Here is a 17,072-nt window from a genome sequence, read left to right as displayed (position 1 = left end):
CCCCCATTTCTTTCCTATTTTATTCCTTCCTTCTCCTCTTTCGTTCTTTCGATTTTCGTTATCTCGATCGTATCGATTACATGCTCGTTTATCTTCGTTTTTAGCAAATTTCGAAAGCTTCTTGTCTTTCCCGCTCCCTTCCCTGTCCCGTATACTATCATATTACGTTTCGAGACACTTTTTATTATTTCCGGTGGTTCGCCACGGGTTTCGTCAGTTACGTTCTTTAATTATCGCAACGGTTAGAAATGATTTCCGGTATATTTTTAAACGAAAAGCGTAGGTCGCAATGTTTTTCTCTTTTTTCCCCTTTTGTTCTTTTTTCGTTTTCGTTAAAATAAGTAAAAAGCGTCGTACGAATACATGTACGTCCTATGTACCGTAGTATTCGAGCTATGGGTGATTAGAGAACATGTTCAAAGTGTCTGTCTCGTGCCTCGACACGCCAGCTGCGTTGAAATAGTTCTACTTTCGAGCTGCACGAGAAGGAAGTCACGCGACTCGATGGAACATTGATACGCGACTCGTGCGTAGAACCAAAATTGCTATAAAAATACCAGTGAGTTTCGCAATTAATCAGATTCGCTTTCTAAGCGCACACGGCATTTTCTTCCTTTTTTCTATTTTTTTTTTTTTTTGTTGGCTTGCATAACCAAACGTTACTTTGTCAGGGCTGCTGGTGGAGAAACCACGTGATTTCAAATTAGACAGAAATAAATGATATTTATAACGCTTAGAAAACTTTCCTGCTATAAATGCTGTATGATAAACGGGATTTCAACGAGACTGGTTAATGCTCGATCTAATTGCTGTAATCGGTTTAAAGCTGTGAAAGTTTATGTCGCGTATCTTATGTATTATTTGCCACGAATTGATTCATTAACGGATAATGCCTTTCGTGCTGTCACTCTACCTCTCTAACGAGTAATAAAAACGGCAGAATATCTTTTATATTTATTAAAATTTACAACCAATTCTCGCATTGAGAATTTTCAGTAATTTTTCTGGCGTGACGCAGTGGCAAGGCTAATTATTTATAATAAGTTAATACTTATTATAGATAAGTATAACTTGTAAGTAAGTATTATAAATAAGTAAATATTACTTAATTTAAATAACTAATTGAATCTAGCGTTTAGGTCTAGCGGGTAAGTGTCTCTTCAGCCTGTGGATTTACTCCGACGTACCAAATAGTCCAGTGATTAGGGGGTTTCGGTGTTCCTTGACTCTTTTGCTATATCCGTCGCTATATTTTCTATTTCCTCTTTGACTGTGGGTATCTTGAGGTCGCGATGTATTGTTTCGTTGGTAACATACCAAGGTGCATCAATTAGGGATCTTAGCGCTTTCGATTGGAAGCGTTGAAATATTTCAATGTTGGAGTTACTTGCTGTTCCCCATAGTTGGATTCCGTAGGTCCGGGAGAATATCTAATCGTTCGAAACGGAAGGAAAAACCCTTCGTTTAAAAATTCCTCTCGACGACGATAATCTAGCGAAATGTCTCGAAAGATGTAATTGTCTGGCGACGATCGTTACGACTAGGACTGCGGATTTTTATGCAATTTCGTACCTCTAGTGACATAACTAAAGGAATGGAACCTACATAAATATTTATTTCATCCACTAAACGTTATAACAGATATACTTCGTTTAAAATATTTTCTATATTTTCCCATATTATGTACGTTTTATGGAACCTTAAATCTCCCAACAACTCCCATAAATGGCTAAAAATGCGCAGTCTAGCGACGATATTATTAAATCGACGAGACGTTAAAAGGATTAAAATAAAAGGTTCATGTGAAATTTCACTTCTGACGATGTTCAAGATATGGTTAAAGAACGGTAAGAATAGCTGGTTTCTTTTCGACAGGGCATCAATCCGAGGACGACGGTTACATGAGTATGAATGGACGAAAAGCGAAGATGGCCCTGATAGCGCTGCGTCCAGTTCCAGATTGTCCAGAGCCACAGGATCTCGCGGGAATATCTACGCAAGAATTTCCGCCACCGCCGGAAGAAGCCGAACGAATCATTTCTACTTTGTTGCCCATGTAAGTTCACCTCAGCTTCGTCGCGTTCGAGCCACTTGAAAGGAATCGATTCAACGACACGCTTAGCCCTTCGTCTTGTCGTATATAAACCTTATCTAAATCTTATTGTATATAAACGGACTTTTCGCATATGGTTCGATATTAACACTTTACCGACCGATAGTCGATTAATCGGCTTTTTGTCGCCGACGCGTACCGACCGATAGCCGATCAATCGGCTTTTTGTCGCCGACGTGTACCGACCGATAGACTATTAATCGGCTTTTTATCGCCGATAATCTTTCTTATTACTTGAACAGTAATTTGTTATTTAGTACTAAGGTACCTCGCTCAGTTGCGTCAGTTGCGTTGCTTCGTAAGCTCCCACAGTTTTATGCCAATTTGAAAAACTGACCGTTCTCAATAAACGAAAAGAATGGTCTTGGAGAGTCTAAACCGAAACAGAGGCGGCGCCAGGGAGAATTTGCGCCTGAGTTGCCGGTCGGACGTGCGTATGCTGTTGAACCGCTAGCGGTCAGTAAAGTGTTAACGACAAACTATAATAATGTGAGTAACAAGAGAGCAAAGAATGGAAGGGAATTGAGAAAAGCTGGAAACTTTGACTCACGAAAGTATTTGAAAGTACATAGCGTTAATGAAATTTCGAAATGTTTTATACGCGTATAATACGTACCACCCAGACGAGCTAATAACTACGGAGGTAAAAGTTTTCTGTGGTGAGTGTGGAAATACGTGGAATCGCGAGCAAGTACAGTCGCAGCGATACTTGAAGCGATAACGAAATCATTTTTTTGTTTTAACAAACTATCGATTAAGGACGAGCCCACGCCTCGAACGAGTTGCAAATTTTCATATTCTTGCGAATATTTACGAAAACTATGTATATTCTATATGCTATGGCAGTAAAGAATTTTCGAAAAGCATTTCGTTAAAATGATTTCCTTCGACATTTTTTCGAAATCTTTGAGTTAGTAGATTTTGTTTAAATTAAATTAAATTATTAATTAAATTAAAGGTAGCTGATAGGTGTCTGTCGATAATAATTGATAATCTATTCGAGCCAAGACGGTTGTTCGTGCGAGTGCATATTTTTTATGTAATAAAATGCAAGTAGAGAAATGAAATTTAGATAGAAATTTGTTATCTTCTCTATTTTGCATTTTCTGCATAATCCATACGCTTTGCATATTTATGCATCGAAGCATAAATATGCAAGAATGTATTGTATATCTGGTGCTTATGTCGCATAGTTATCTCGTTGCCGGATAACCTTCTAATCTGAAATTTCGCGAAACGATGGAAAACCTGTAAAACTTGAATTCATCGACTTAAAGACGACTGTACGTTGGAAAAGCAATTTTAATTAAACAAATAAATAACGATAATAAAAGATAGAGTATGTAACCGCTACATATAATCGTAGGGTATCGCCTGGAAATTCTTCGAAGAGAAACCAAGGTCACTCCTCTTCTCGTCGAAGCGGTCGCCAACAGTGGATGATAGCCATGGAGGACAGCATACGACATGGAAACGGTAGCACGGTTACCACTCAAACGACTCTCGTGAGTATCCTTGCGAGCTTCTTCGAATCTAAAATGCTCGCTTTTTAGTATTCTCACGACTATCGTTCCTTTCTTACTACATCTTTATCGTCAAGGTTGACAGAGCAGCTCTTATTCGTAATGTAAACGTACGGCGGTGTAACGTGCAACTGAACCAATAGATTTGTTCAATTTGAAACACACGGCCAAGAAATAAACTCGCTTTATACGTATAATACGGTATACGTACTCGTCGCATATTTACATTTAAACAACTATAACTAATCTTTGGTATCGTTCTTATTCCCTCCCTTTTTCTTTATCTTTCTATAATATAATCGAGCTACTCTTCATAGTCACAATCACATATGGGAGATATTTTAGCGAGCCTATCTGCAGTTCACATGGCAGCAATAAGAAATGACGATTATTATGGTTCAGTAATGCTGTCCACTGTAGGTAAATTGTATTTTCGCACAGCCCAAAACTCGACATCAGAGACCGTATGGCTGGGAAAACGGGAACAGCGAAGCATTGAAATTGGCTCAACCTCCGAGCCCGCCGAGCAAATTCGCCAGCTTACCATACGATGGTAAGGTGTCTTTCGGTTGGATCCCGCCACGAACCAATCCAACTACCATTGAGAAGCACCGCGAGGTTAGACGTCGATCATCGGAAGAAGATGGCCTCGAGGCGGACAAAAATCATCGACAGAGCTTCGACAAGGATCGAACGCCTCATCTACGAAAGCAACGTCAAAGTAACGAAATCACCAAGTCGAGCAGCGTGGAGGATCGTCTGCTGATGAATCACGAGCAATCCGAGCAGAACAGCCGAAGAAGAAACGATTCTGACTCGAGCGAAGGCAGATTCTCGAGAAACTCCGAATCAGAGAGATCTTCTATCCCACGGTCGAGCTCGGTCAGCGTCGAAAGATATTCGATGCGAGCTACTTGCGGATCATCCGACTTTTCCAGGGCGAACTCCACCTCGAACGAAAGATTCCACTCAGATTTTTCGATAGCCGTGGCCAGTGCCAGTTCCAACGATCGAGTCTCCGTGCCAACGTCCGATCCTTTCTCCATTCGAAATCTCGACTTCGTTTCCTTCTCTTTGCCGACCAGAACAGACTCCAATGAAAGATTCTCGGCACCAACTTCGGACAGGTGTTCGGAGGAACGCTACTCGGACATGTTCTCCACGAGGAATTCGGACTTCTCCACGAGGAATTCCACAGACTTTAGGACTCAATCTGAGGAGGAGAGATTTTCCGACGACTCGTTGGAGGAGCTTCTGCCTCCTCCTCCGCCCATCAGTAAGAGACATTCTATTGCTTGGGAAGTACCTCTGGAGGATGATCCACTTTATGCTCCCGGAAGTACCAAGGTGATTGGTAGGAGACGACGTAAAAGCAGCGACGTGTCCAGTAAGTTATTCTCTTGCTGACGAAATTCGACTCTTGTAACTCCAATATCATGTTAGTCGATATATAGGGTAGAGTCTATAGAATGATTTGCTATTAGTAGGCTGCGGATTTTTCTCACACGCACAGAGCCAGCTCCACGTGAAAATAGTTGTATGAACGTTATGGCGAGTTGTCAATATACACAATATATTTTCTTGTTTATGGAAACCACTGAAAGGCAAAAGCAACATAGTCTGTTTGCAAATACGTACGACGTGATCGACGTTTCTAACGTGACTAGCAATTTTTCATTCTAACGAAACTTTACGCTATTTTTCAGCCATTTGCGAACATGTATGAGAAACAGCTATCAATCAAAATTCATCCGTATCTCCTGCACACCAACTACAGCTACGTCTGTAACGAAAACAAACATTTTTAAAATAGCTTCTCTTCGTAGCAAATCGATATATTCTCTTTCCTTTTATTGTATTATGCAGATCGTTAAGATTCATTGAAAAATATTTGAATTTGGCTAGTTGCAAAGCAAATTCTTCTACCTTAACGTAAACCATTCAACTTTACCCTATATCCTAGATTAATTTGATTTTCGAAAAATGTACTCATTTTTAGCAAGTGATATAAGTAAGTATCAATTGCAAGTATCATTATCTGATAGATGTTTGTGGATGTTTATGCATTTTCGGGAATTTTAAGGCTGTCAGAATCGATAGAATGCCTAGAATATTTAATAAATAAGAAAATATATAATAAAGTATTTGATACAATATCTCATTTCTTTAATCACGTTCTTTAATCGTAAAAATATAAAGATGCATAATCACTCACGGTATATTAATATAATCGATCCTCCTCGAAATGAAAATATTCGTCAACTAAATTTTTAATTTCAGGCGTCGGATCAGCATCGAAACTACGCGACTTCGACGACTGGCAAGATCCCCGGTTATCGACCACTGACGATGATCTAGTCTCTCCGTACTCGGACTCCTCGACGAACGAGCTTGATCAGATACGACCCCAAGAACTAACCAAGAACGGCACTTACGTGATACGTCGTGGTCGAAAGAAAGAACGAAAAAGTTTACCAAAAGTCCCGACCAAAACCAAAAGCTTATCGTTTGAGAATAACGAGGAGAATCGGTTGTCCGACGTGAAACGATACTCGAGTACTTTCGATAATATTAGAAGTCTCCTGAGAGAAAATAAACTGGATGAACCTATGAACGATCCACCGATGGAATTTCCACCGTCGGTTCCACCCGACCTGGTCAGAGTCGTTTCTCTTCCAGCGATTAACGACGAAACCGGCAATTGGCCGCGAGAATTGGAAGTAACTGTCGAAGAGGAAGAAAGTTCAGACCTTTCAGACAAGGATAAAAAACCTCGGGAGATGTTCGAGCTGCTCCAGTTGTCGTCCTCGTTATCGTCCACCGACAATCCTGAGAGAGACAGAATCGATGTCGATTTGTCGAATCAAGAATCGAGAAACGCTACTACCGAGTTGAACAGCACGTGCAACGGAGTTTCGCTATCAGCCTCTAACAGCTATTCGAAAGGGTTCGCTGGCTTAACACCGTCTAGTGGGAATGTGTTTAACGAGGAACCAAGAAAATCTCCAAATTGTAGTAACGAACATCGATTAACGTCCAAGATCCCTGTTAACCTACTGATTGAAGATCAGATTGTGAAAAAAGCTTTGAAGGAAAATCGTAGACAATTGGAGAAGGTCAGTGATGCGATCAAGGAAATTGAGAATGTGAAGAATAGCGAGTCTTATTCGGAGAGCAAGACACGATGGGCAAGGAGTGGAGAAGCGAAGCAACCATTGGCAAGAAAAAGCAGTCTTGACAGCGAATCGAATGATCGTGGAGTTGTGGATCGAAGTGGAGCGAGGAAACAGCATCATGATTCGGATTTTGATTCGGATACAGCGTCTAAAACCAGTCCTGAAACAACGGATATAGAGGCGAAAAGAACTAATGGGTCGGATATCTATGCGTCGGGAAAAAGATTGAGACAGAATGGAGTTGTTGAGACTCATAAGAATGATCAAAAGCAGATTGAAAATGTGATCGACGCTATTCTTGAAGATTCCAAGAATCCAGATTTTCAGGTGAGTTTTTTCCTCATTGATGTGGAAAGTTGTACAACTTGAACGAAGGAGAAAATTCAGGATTTTCACACATTACAATGGCGAAAGTATACACATGAACAAAGACCACAGAGGAGAAATATGATAAATTTGATTATGATATCGATAAGCTTGATGGATAAATGGAAATATTCTAATATGATACGTTTGGAGAGGAAAGGAATTCGAATTAAATGTAATGATACAATATATAAAACTAATGATGTAACTTTTAACTTTTAAAATACTCAGTTGCAATTTTGTTCACATCGGCAAAGAAAAATCTAATAGCAGAGAAAATTAATGACATCGTATTGATGATATGTTTGCTTCTAGGTGAGCGTGGAAGTTCTTGAGTTTCCTCCGTTACCACCATCGCCTGTCGAGGAAGCGGACGAAGAAAGTTCAGACATTGGTCAGACTGCCGCAATCGTCTCTAAGCCAAAAAATCATAGCAATCGAACGATGGAGTACAGACCTAGGGTACCACCTCATCGTGGACCTGTTGCTAATCATTCCCTCTCGGATTCGAAAGATCAACAAACGTCTCTCAATACCAGATCCATGGATGCTGGATTTTCTCGGGGTAAAAGAACAACACCTAGTGCCACCAATTCCAGACGAGAGGTGCGTTTTACGAAATTTAAGCGAGGTGTTTTATCGTGTTTCAGGTAAAAAGATACCTAATAATAACAATAAGAAGGTGAGTCACGAGAAACAAGATATGTAGATGTCTCCGTTACTTGTTTTAATTTAATGAATGACTTCTCAGTACAAAAATTACAGTATTTGAGGATTATGTAATTACAACTTTACAAAATGGCGAAATACTTACTCATAAATTTGATTAACTTAGTTGTGAAAAACTCTATATCTGTTACTCTGTTTCTGCTTCTTCTCGTCGTTCACCTTTGTATACGCGCTGTAACAAAGAATTATTATCAATTTTTCATTGTTGCTGTTGTCGTTGTCATGCGTTATTACTAGTGATTTATTTCTCGTAGCAAATACCCGTGGAACGAAGGACTTTGCCTACGGACCTACCTGGACCTTCACGACGACGTCCCTTCACCAAGAGACATTCGCCATCGGCGGAACCGTGCTCCTCGGTTGGAAATGGGGGCTGTAGTAGCAGTACTAACGCAAACGGGGCAAACAACGGAGCTTGTAGCAGCAGCAGTGGAACCACCGGTAACATAGCGACTGGTACCAGCGGAATGCAAACCTCTTGTTCGCTTCCAGAAACCCCTGTTTTCGCTAGAGGGAGCGACATTCCCAGAACTCCCCAGCATGCCAGCAATTCGACACAGATGCGTCGACAACCTGGTTGGTACGCTCCAACCACGGCTACCACCGGGTAAGAATCGTCTTTTTCGATCAAGTTATTGATTTTATCAAAATTTCAATATTACTACACATCTTGTCTTCCACTGTATTATCACGTTTCTCATTAAGCCGCTTTTGTTTTTCTCAATATTTCACCATTTTTTTTTCACTGATATAGTAGTAGTTAATATTCCTTAAAATGTCACTTTTGACACATAAAATAAAAAACTTTTACGTATCACTATATATATACGTATATATATGTATGTGTTTTCTGTTTCTTGAGAACAGTTTCTCTGTTTTCTGATCTGAAGAAACAGAATCATTTACTAAGGAGAACATAGAAAGCTTAAAATATAACTGCGTTATTGTCAAAAACAATGTATGTATTTCTAACTTGTACAACAGTTTAAAAATTTGAAAAATGGCGCTTCGTACGCGTGCCATGAGCGCGCTTGCGCGAACATAGCCACGAATTCCCGCGTAAGCAATTACTGTTTATCGTTGACCGATTGCGTATGCACGTGTATACTGTATACACAACTTAAAATCGATAACTCGATTCAACGAAAGAAACAAAAACGATAGCGACAACAAGAGTACGATAAAAATGTATAAAATAAAAAGTATAAAAATTGATATTCGATGTGAACAGGTATCGCAGGAATAACCCGGGTTTGGAACAGGCGATAATCGGAACCGAGTTGTTGCGATTAGCCGGTGGCCCGAATCGTGGATGGTACCCTACGAGGAAGGCGAACCAACCGCGGCCAGCCTCGATCGAGCATCTCGAAAGACTAAACAACGCGTACGATCCACGCTTGGCTGGTTCCGGAGACCAAAGGAAACCATTGACTCTGCCGACAAACATCACACCGAACAAATACTTCGGCCAAAGTAAGCACAGCTCCGCCTCCAGTACTCGCGAGGCGCTACGGAGGGTCACTAGCTTGCTCATCAAGAAAGGTAAGCGCTGGAATTTGCGCTATTACAAGAGCCCGCGATCGTGGAAGCAGTGAACGTCGCCGCGGCCGGGCCTCTAGAAAATACGATGTCAGTCGCCAAGCCATCTCGATTCACTGTGAATCGTGTTTACTTCACAGATCGTCGTTTTCTGATCTCTAACTTCGCATTAAATCGAGTTCAAAGAATTTACGTTGTATTCTAATGAAATTTGTTTTATTCTCTGATCGAATTAAGGTTAGGTAGATTACAAAATAACGTTTTGTGATGTAAATAGATTCACAAACCGAGTATTGCTGCGAACATGGTTTTCGAAGTAACGATCGATTTCCCCGTTATTCGATAAATCGTTATCGCTTCTAGAAACGAAAACGTTTGTATTTTTATTCTTAGAGGTATAACGTTTACGACGACGACATCGTTACAATAATCGATAAGTCGAAGTCAACGTCGATCGAATTAACCTAGCGTCAAAATTAAATTGGTCGAATTTACATATACGAGTATATAAAGTAAATCATCGTTATTTCAAAAGTCATTCGCATCGAGTTTTCAAGCGGTTTGACACATTTATCGGAATCCATGTAATAACCTCTTCAAAGCAACGCCAATAGTTTCTCTGACTTACTTCTTGCGTGACCTTTCGTGGCACTGAGTGTCACCAATTTAATTCTTGCTATCTTACTGCTGTACATGGTTTGTTTAAATAATTTGCTTTTCATAATAATCCTCATGTTTCCTATTGTAAGAAAGAAACTGAAAACTTGAATCTTATTATCTTGAGAAATCAGTTTCTTTCTCGCGATAATACTTTGATATATCTATATGTAGTTATCGCATTTTTATACTGCCATTAACACGCTGCAGATGATCGAATTATTACTTTAGTACACTTTACTAGTTTAATCTAATTTTTTCTATATTACTTGGAAGATGCTTTGACAGGTTTGTGTAGCGCTACAGCTATATGTGTACTCCTGCCACATAAATAAAACTCTCCTGGGGGTATTCTAACCTAGAACTTGTAAACAATCGATTTCTTTTTCTCATTTTCTAAAAAGTATAGGTTTTCTGAAAGCATAAGTTTATGACAGGACTTTTTCGAAATTGTAAAATGAACGAAGTTATAGGAATTTGAAGATGTTATACAATATATAGGACGCGAATTTAAAAGCGTACAAGTTTTAAAAGGATGTTCGTTTTTCTTGAAACTGCATTTTTCTTAAACGATTAAAAACGACCTCTCTAGTTCAGTTTGACTGATTGATTCCAAATTTTGCTCGCAATTATTAAAACGATCTTTTCCCTATCTTTTTCTTTTTTCGATCGCTGTCATATCTTTCCCAATGGGGAGCTTAGTTTCCGGTAAGCCACGTGTATTTCGTCGCGTCGTGATTGTACAGTGGTTCCATCTGGCGAAAGCTCCGCAACTAGGTGGGACGAATCAACTGACCTTGAAAATATGAATGTACAAGACAAGAAGGATAGAGGAACAAGGCCTCCCTCCTCCGCGTTACACGCTGCAAGGCTAGCTTGTACATTTCCACGAGGCCACTCAATTTTCATTTTATCATCAAAACACATTTATGTCATTCCACTCCCTCTATTTCAATACTTATCAATCTTTCTCATTATCTTATATCGTCATACAGTTTCGAATTGTAAAGAGACTCGAGAATCGATCATATCGGTCCAGGTTAGACTATACACAGTCGTCGACCTGTTCTCGAGTCTTGTAACGTGGATAAGGTGTGTGCTCTTCTCTTTTCGAATAGCGCAACGTTGCGCCGGCCGGTTAGGGCAGTCGAAGAACCGGTATAATAAGAATGGTAAATGCTAAAGATTCACTAGAAAACTAGCGACGTTGCTGGAGCTCGCGATTTCCACGTCGAAATATCTCCTAGTACGAACAATACATCCCACGTCCTTCCACCAGTCGTTCACGTTATTGATTCAACTACGCATATAGAAGAAAATGTTCACTTGTTTCTCGCGGCGCGCGACGTTTCATCTTCCAATGCTGTTTCCGATTTCATTGCCTCCACGTTCGTACGAGGTTCTATAGAGGAGACACTTTATCAGCGACCATACACGTTTTACACGAACGAATGTATGAGTCGATGCTGTATAGTCGGTCTTACGATGGATACGTCTAAATTATGTACGAGTAAATTCGCTGTAAGCAGCATGAATTTGGTTTTGCCGATAGAGAAAACGGGCGCGTCACGGATCAATACTCATCCATGCGGAGATAGCGTCGACCGAACTGCATTTTCTCTTTCTTCGAATGTTACGCATCCAACATTACCAACTCGAGTCAACGACCCGTGTCTTAATCTGTCTTTTTTTACGCTAAATAGAATCAAAGAGTATTCTACGTCATCCTGCTGACGACAGCATCATTCAGAATTTATCTGAATTTATACATATACAGCGTTTCTTCTATTTTCGTATACATCGGATCGAGCCAACACTGAACACAACGAGAGAAAGCGAAAATAACATGGATGTGCGCAACCCTGTGCCTTCAGTCTTATCACCGCCGGTTATTTATTTATAGAACGTCGCGGTATCGATGCTCTGAAAAAGAGCTTCCGCGCATGCGAACCAGATAACGCTTATCCTTTATTCAGCTTTCCCTCTTTAAAGCGTGGGATCCGTCGGGAAATTGAGCTAGGCTACGTTGTACCGTGCTAATCGTAAGTTTCAAAATATTTCCTTCCATACGTATACGCATACGCATATACCGAAGCGAGTCGACCAGAAGCTAAAACGTAGTACAAGCTTAGCTTTCGGTGAAAACGGCTCGGTGTACATAATATGCACTGAAACAAATATAGCAAACATAGCATAGCTTGGCGTCGCTTAACTTTCCGGTAGATCCTCAGTCAGGCGTCTTTCCAGTCTTCGTCTTTTCGCTCCATATAGAAGCTGAGTATCGGTCGAACAGAACGACGTAGCGTGTAACCGTTGAAAAAAATGATTGGGAGAAAAACAGCATGGGGTAGCAAAGGCGATTGACCAACGAGGGGATGTTTTCAGTTTGGTTAGTAAGCGGCCGGCTCGCTGGACGGGTTGGGTTCAGAGCAGGGACGCGTGGGAAGCCGGAAGGACACGGAAGGGGTGACTAGCTCGACTCGAACCAGGGGTGGTGGCAATCGTTACTCCCGTCTGCTGTTGGTCTGTCTAGCAACCCTCCGTAGTCGACCAAATGCCATCCCTACCAAAGCGGGAATTTGTATCATGGTCGTCGAGCTGCGTTCTCAGTGAGACTTTCCACCCAATAGAAATTGCCGGACTATCACTTTTTTTTTCACCCTCTCCTCTTTCCTTTCCCCTTTATTTTACGCGATATTTTCCCTTCATTTACCTCCCTTCTTTGATTCCTCCCTTTTGTTCTTCATCTTTTGCTATTTCAAAGTTACGAAAAATACTTTAATCGATGAGTCTCTCTCTCTCTCTCTCTCTCTCTCTGGGCCACCAGCTCGATGACTGCACGTTTTTCATGGAAACTGTGCTATAACTGTTATCATCGATATTTCTAATTATACCTACGTCATTGCACTCTGCCAGCATGCAGGGACTCGCTGATGATACATGTGGCATTTGCCAATGCCTCGAGATCGATCTACCGGGCGGTCAGAAACATCTGACGAAAGTTTCTATACTCGGTGAATGATGCAAATAGAAGAGAGCGTTCCAGCTACGAGTTAAAATGTTTTGTATATCTGAGGTTCAACATTGCCATGCATTTATTTAAACATTCTATCTATATATTTTTATTTAATGATTTACCCCTTTGCGTGTCCTTTTATTTCTGTGAAATATTTCGTTAAAAAATTATTTCGTATTTAAATTTACAAGGACTAAATGTAATTGGGATTAATAATTTGCTATATTAATTCTTAGTTTCCTAATTATATAAGCTTCTAGGCGAAGAATGAGCCAGTTAATAACTGCTGCGTAGATACGGCAATTAACTCAAATTAACTCAAAACACCTTACTCTATAAAATTAAATTCTACGTCGCGTCGCACGATAGCAACCAAAAACCGGTATAGCATTTCGCTTGCTCGCTCTCAGCTCTCTACCTGTCACTGTATCCTCTCACAATCAGTTACATGATAAATCCGCTGTTTTTCTTTTCTTTCTCTTTTTTTTTTCTCTCTCGTTTCTCAATAATCAACGTACATATTTCCAACCACTGTTGACAAATTGAGAAAAAAGCATTTGAAAAATCGTTCGTTACTTATCCGTATCATTCGTTATTCTCCGAAGCGGCTGATAACCCGTCTCAAAATTCACTCTCAACATTGACACAGGTCGAAGGAAACTGTTTTGGTAATGAAGAATTTTCGTCGTTATCACTTGAGAGAACGTGTGCAGAGAAAGAGGGAGTGTACCCACGTGCGTACGTCTGTGTGCGTGGCGCGGGGGGGACATAAAAGGATGGGTCAGAGCAAACTGCGCCAGACTGTGAGTCGTGAACGTTTGGACATTTAGAATGTCAGCTGGTTTCAGTATGTTGCCAAGAGAGATTCCGCTTGTCCTTGAACAAACTTAATCTTGCTTCCCTTCGTCTTATCTCCGGGGCTGGAGATTTACTTGAAGACATTTTTTTTAAACGTAAATACCAACTTCTTTCCTTTTATTCCTAAATAGAAAAATATACACGCCTACGTTACGTCTCACAGCTATAAAACTACCGAAAAAATTTTTATATGCTATGTTATTTATGTATGTTCTGTGTTAACGCGATGAGTAGACTGCAAATATTTATTCAAAATCATGTTTATGAAATGTGTTTCATCTATTAAATATTAAAAGGTGTACTGTCACGTGCATTCTCTATATTTTACTACGTTTAAACTTCCTATAAATTCGTATACTTTGATATTTTATATATTTCGTGTCTTTTATACTTTAAATATATATATATATTTGTGTACTGTATGTATTCTGTATACTTTTGTACATTTAAACTTCTCAAACATTCACATACTTCAATATTTTGTATATTTTTTGCATTCTGTACGTTACATGTATTCCGTGCATCAGTGTATCCTGTAAATTTTGCATAAGCACAGAGAAATCCGCAGTGCAATCGCAAGGACAGTTTTTTTTTTATTATTTAATTTGTACTTTACAATTTGTCCAGCTGGACATTTGGTAAATTTTTCTAACTTAATCGGTAAGTAACATGCGGATGGCTACCCCCTGTGAGATACCATCTTCGAATTTAATTGATTTATTTCTTTAGTGAGGTGAGTGTTTGTTTGTTAGGTTATGTTCTTTGTGAGATCTGTTGGACAAGGAAAGTAACGGTAGACGAAAGATAGAGAATGAAAAGCGAGAGAGAAGCTCGTTTCGGTCGTTCAGAAAATTATCAATAGATAAATATCGCGAACAAAATCACTTGTAGCACGAATGCCAAACCCATTCACTCTCGCTATCTTTGGCTCGCAACGAACATAAAATTGCAACTAGTGTCTGCATCTTCGAGGAACGACTAAAAATACCGTATCGGCACGATCGACCGACTCCACGCTCTTTGTTTCGTTTCGATAGATCAGGTTTCTTTATTTTCATGGTTAAGCCATAAGTTGCGCGTTATCGTCTAGATTGTCACGTGCTAGATAATAGTAACGACTCTTAACCATGGCATTGAATAAGAACCCTAGACACGACCATGACCTCGATCGAAGGTAACTCATTCGTTTCTCGCGCTCTTTTCCTCTTTTACTCTTTTGCTCGTTTGTTCGTCGTCTCTCTGTTACTCTTTGTCATTCCTAAACAGCTATTGGTACAACTTTCTTTAAAGTCATCTAGTGGGATGATCGTAATAACGAACTATTAATCAGAGAAAGAAATTCGTGGAAATGGGAAAGTGGAAATATTGTACGGAGAGATCGAATTACATGTTTGTAGGCGTGTTTGTAAAATCTATAATCTAATATACCCGGTGTCTCGGCTAAACGAATACCTGCGTTATCTACGATCGTACGAAAAAGCTTCTCAAGGCGAAGTTAAATCATACGAAGGGACTCGTGTAACGGTGGAAAGAATCTTCTCTCAGCTTCGTTTTTTCCCCTTTTCTTCTCTTTGAGAAAGGAGATTTCAAGGTCATCGGTATTTCCTAAATAGAACTCTATATATCGTTTTCACACTATGAACGTAATTTTCTATTCTCCGTGCAAAAGTATCAAAGTATTTATCTGTATTTATGAAATGAAGAGTTTAAAAGATATTTCGATTTTAATTTTCTTTTTTATTATTATTTAATTTGTACTTTACAATTTGTCCAGCTGGACATTTGGTAAATTTTTCTAACTTAATTGGCAAATAACACGTGGATGGCTACCCCCAGTGAGATACCATCTTCGAATAATTCGATTTTAATTGAAATGTAGTGTACGAAAGGAGGAGAACAGAGACAAGAAGGGAAAACGGAAACGTAAGAGCGTCTTTGTTTTTCACACGACCCGAAAGTGTTACAAAATTAGGGTTAAAATATAAAAATTTCAACCAGGCATTTTCACGCACAGATACTTGAAAAATGTCTGGAAATTTCGAGAAGAGACGACCTTGAGGAAAAATCCGTTCGTTATATGCGTCCCTCGAAGCGGTTGAACTCTGTCTTGAGAAGATTTTTCGTACGTATACGCCTATAAGTCAGATGTTTAGGTGATTTCCTTTAGTTAAAACGTACAATAGAATTCGTACAATATCTAGAAAATTTACGATAATATTTACAACAGTTACACGGTGAAGATGAAATTTCCGTGACGTTATTCCACGATACGAAGCAAATAGGACAGCAGCGTTGAATCGAAACGGCGCCTTCGCTAGAAACCGAAGACACAGATCGGCCAGACTCTCCAACAATTTTATTTCCAATCGTCGCGTCGTTTACAAAGTTAAAGCTGTTGGCAAAGATCTCGCGTCCTGTCATCCAAAGCTAGCCGCTGAAACAAGATATGGAGAGGTTATTATTATCCTGCCAGAAATAGAGTGGCGAACGTATATACTGGTGGTGTTATTACTGGTGGCCGAATAAACTCTGGATGGAAAGGGAGCAAAGGACTCTGGTATGGCTTGGTTTAACGCTAAGACGATCTTAGAGAATTAAGAAGAAGTTGTGCGAAGCTGCGTAACCATTTGCACGTTACTTTACGAATCGATAGATTCTACGTGTAATCTGCTCGAAAGCGGCTTTAACTAAAAATGTTGCTCGTTAGGATCAGAGCGTGTCCTCGCTGTGTCGTGTTCTTACCTGGCATGCGGCAGCCGTTCGATTTTATTTGGTGAATTTTCAAGGGGAACACGCGCTGTACTTGAAGATTATCTGCAAACGTTGCTATACGAGTGATCTGGTACTCGCTTGTGTCCTTCGTACGCGCGTTTCTCCTCTTCCACGTTACACTTTTTAACTGCATTTATTTTTCGCTAGCTTTTTCGTAGTGATCTGTGGTTTCCCATTGCGTTCAGCCGTATAATTCGAAAGAAAACAACGTTTTCCATTTTCTTAGACCAGAACTGGTTTTCGGCTGTTTCAGGAAGTGGCAGCAAGGATGGCAAAAGTGGAAAGGACAATGCATCACCGTGTGGCCCATACGCAGGTAAGTT

The 17,072-nt window shown here is 40.0% G+C and overlaps 1 protein-coding gene across 1 annotated transcript in view; it reads left to right on the top strand.

The window, feature by feature from the left end:
- LOC100748400 overlaps nucleotides 1–17,072 on the top strand; it is a 57,645-nt gene that overhangs the window by 30,834 nt on the left and 9,739 nt on the right. Inside the window, exons 5-13 of the mRNA XM_033318966.1 lie at nucleotides 1,614–1,796; nucleotides 1,876–2,056; nucleotides 3,480–3,618; nucleotides 4,078–5,023; nucleotides 5,917–7,139; nucleotides 7,494–7,784; nucleotides 8,162–8,514; nucleotides 9,139–9,449; nucleotides 17,003–17,065. Of these exons, the coding sequence (XP_033174857.1) occupies nucleotides 1,614–1,796; nucleotides 1,876–2,056; nucleotides 3,480–3,618; nucleotides 4,078–5,023; nucleotides 5,917–7,139; nucleotides 7,494–7,784; nucleotides 8,162–8,514; nucleotides 9,139–9,449; nucleotides 17,003–17,065 (3,690 nt within the window). The remainder of the gene's footprint in view (nucleotides 1–1,613; nucleotides 1,797–1,875; nucleotides 2,057–3,479; nucleotides 3,619–4,077; nucleotides 5,024–5,916; nucleotides 7,140–7,493; nucleotides 7,785–8,161; nucleotides 8,515–9,138; nucleotides 9,450–17,002; nucleotides 17,066–17,072) is intronic.

This window comes from Bombus impatiens, unplaced genomic scaffold, assembly GCF_000188095.3.
Source record: "Bombus impatiens unplaced genomic scaffold, BIMP_2.2 scf_0132, whole genome shotgun sequence".
In the NCBI taxonomy this organism is placed as follows: Eukaryota; Metazoa; Arthropoda; class Insecta; order Hymenoptera; family Apidae; genus Bombus; species Bombus impatiens.
Note: the sequence above shows the minus strand (reverse complement) of the source record. Positions and strands in the feature narration are given on the sequence as shown.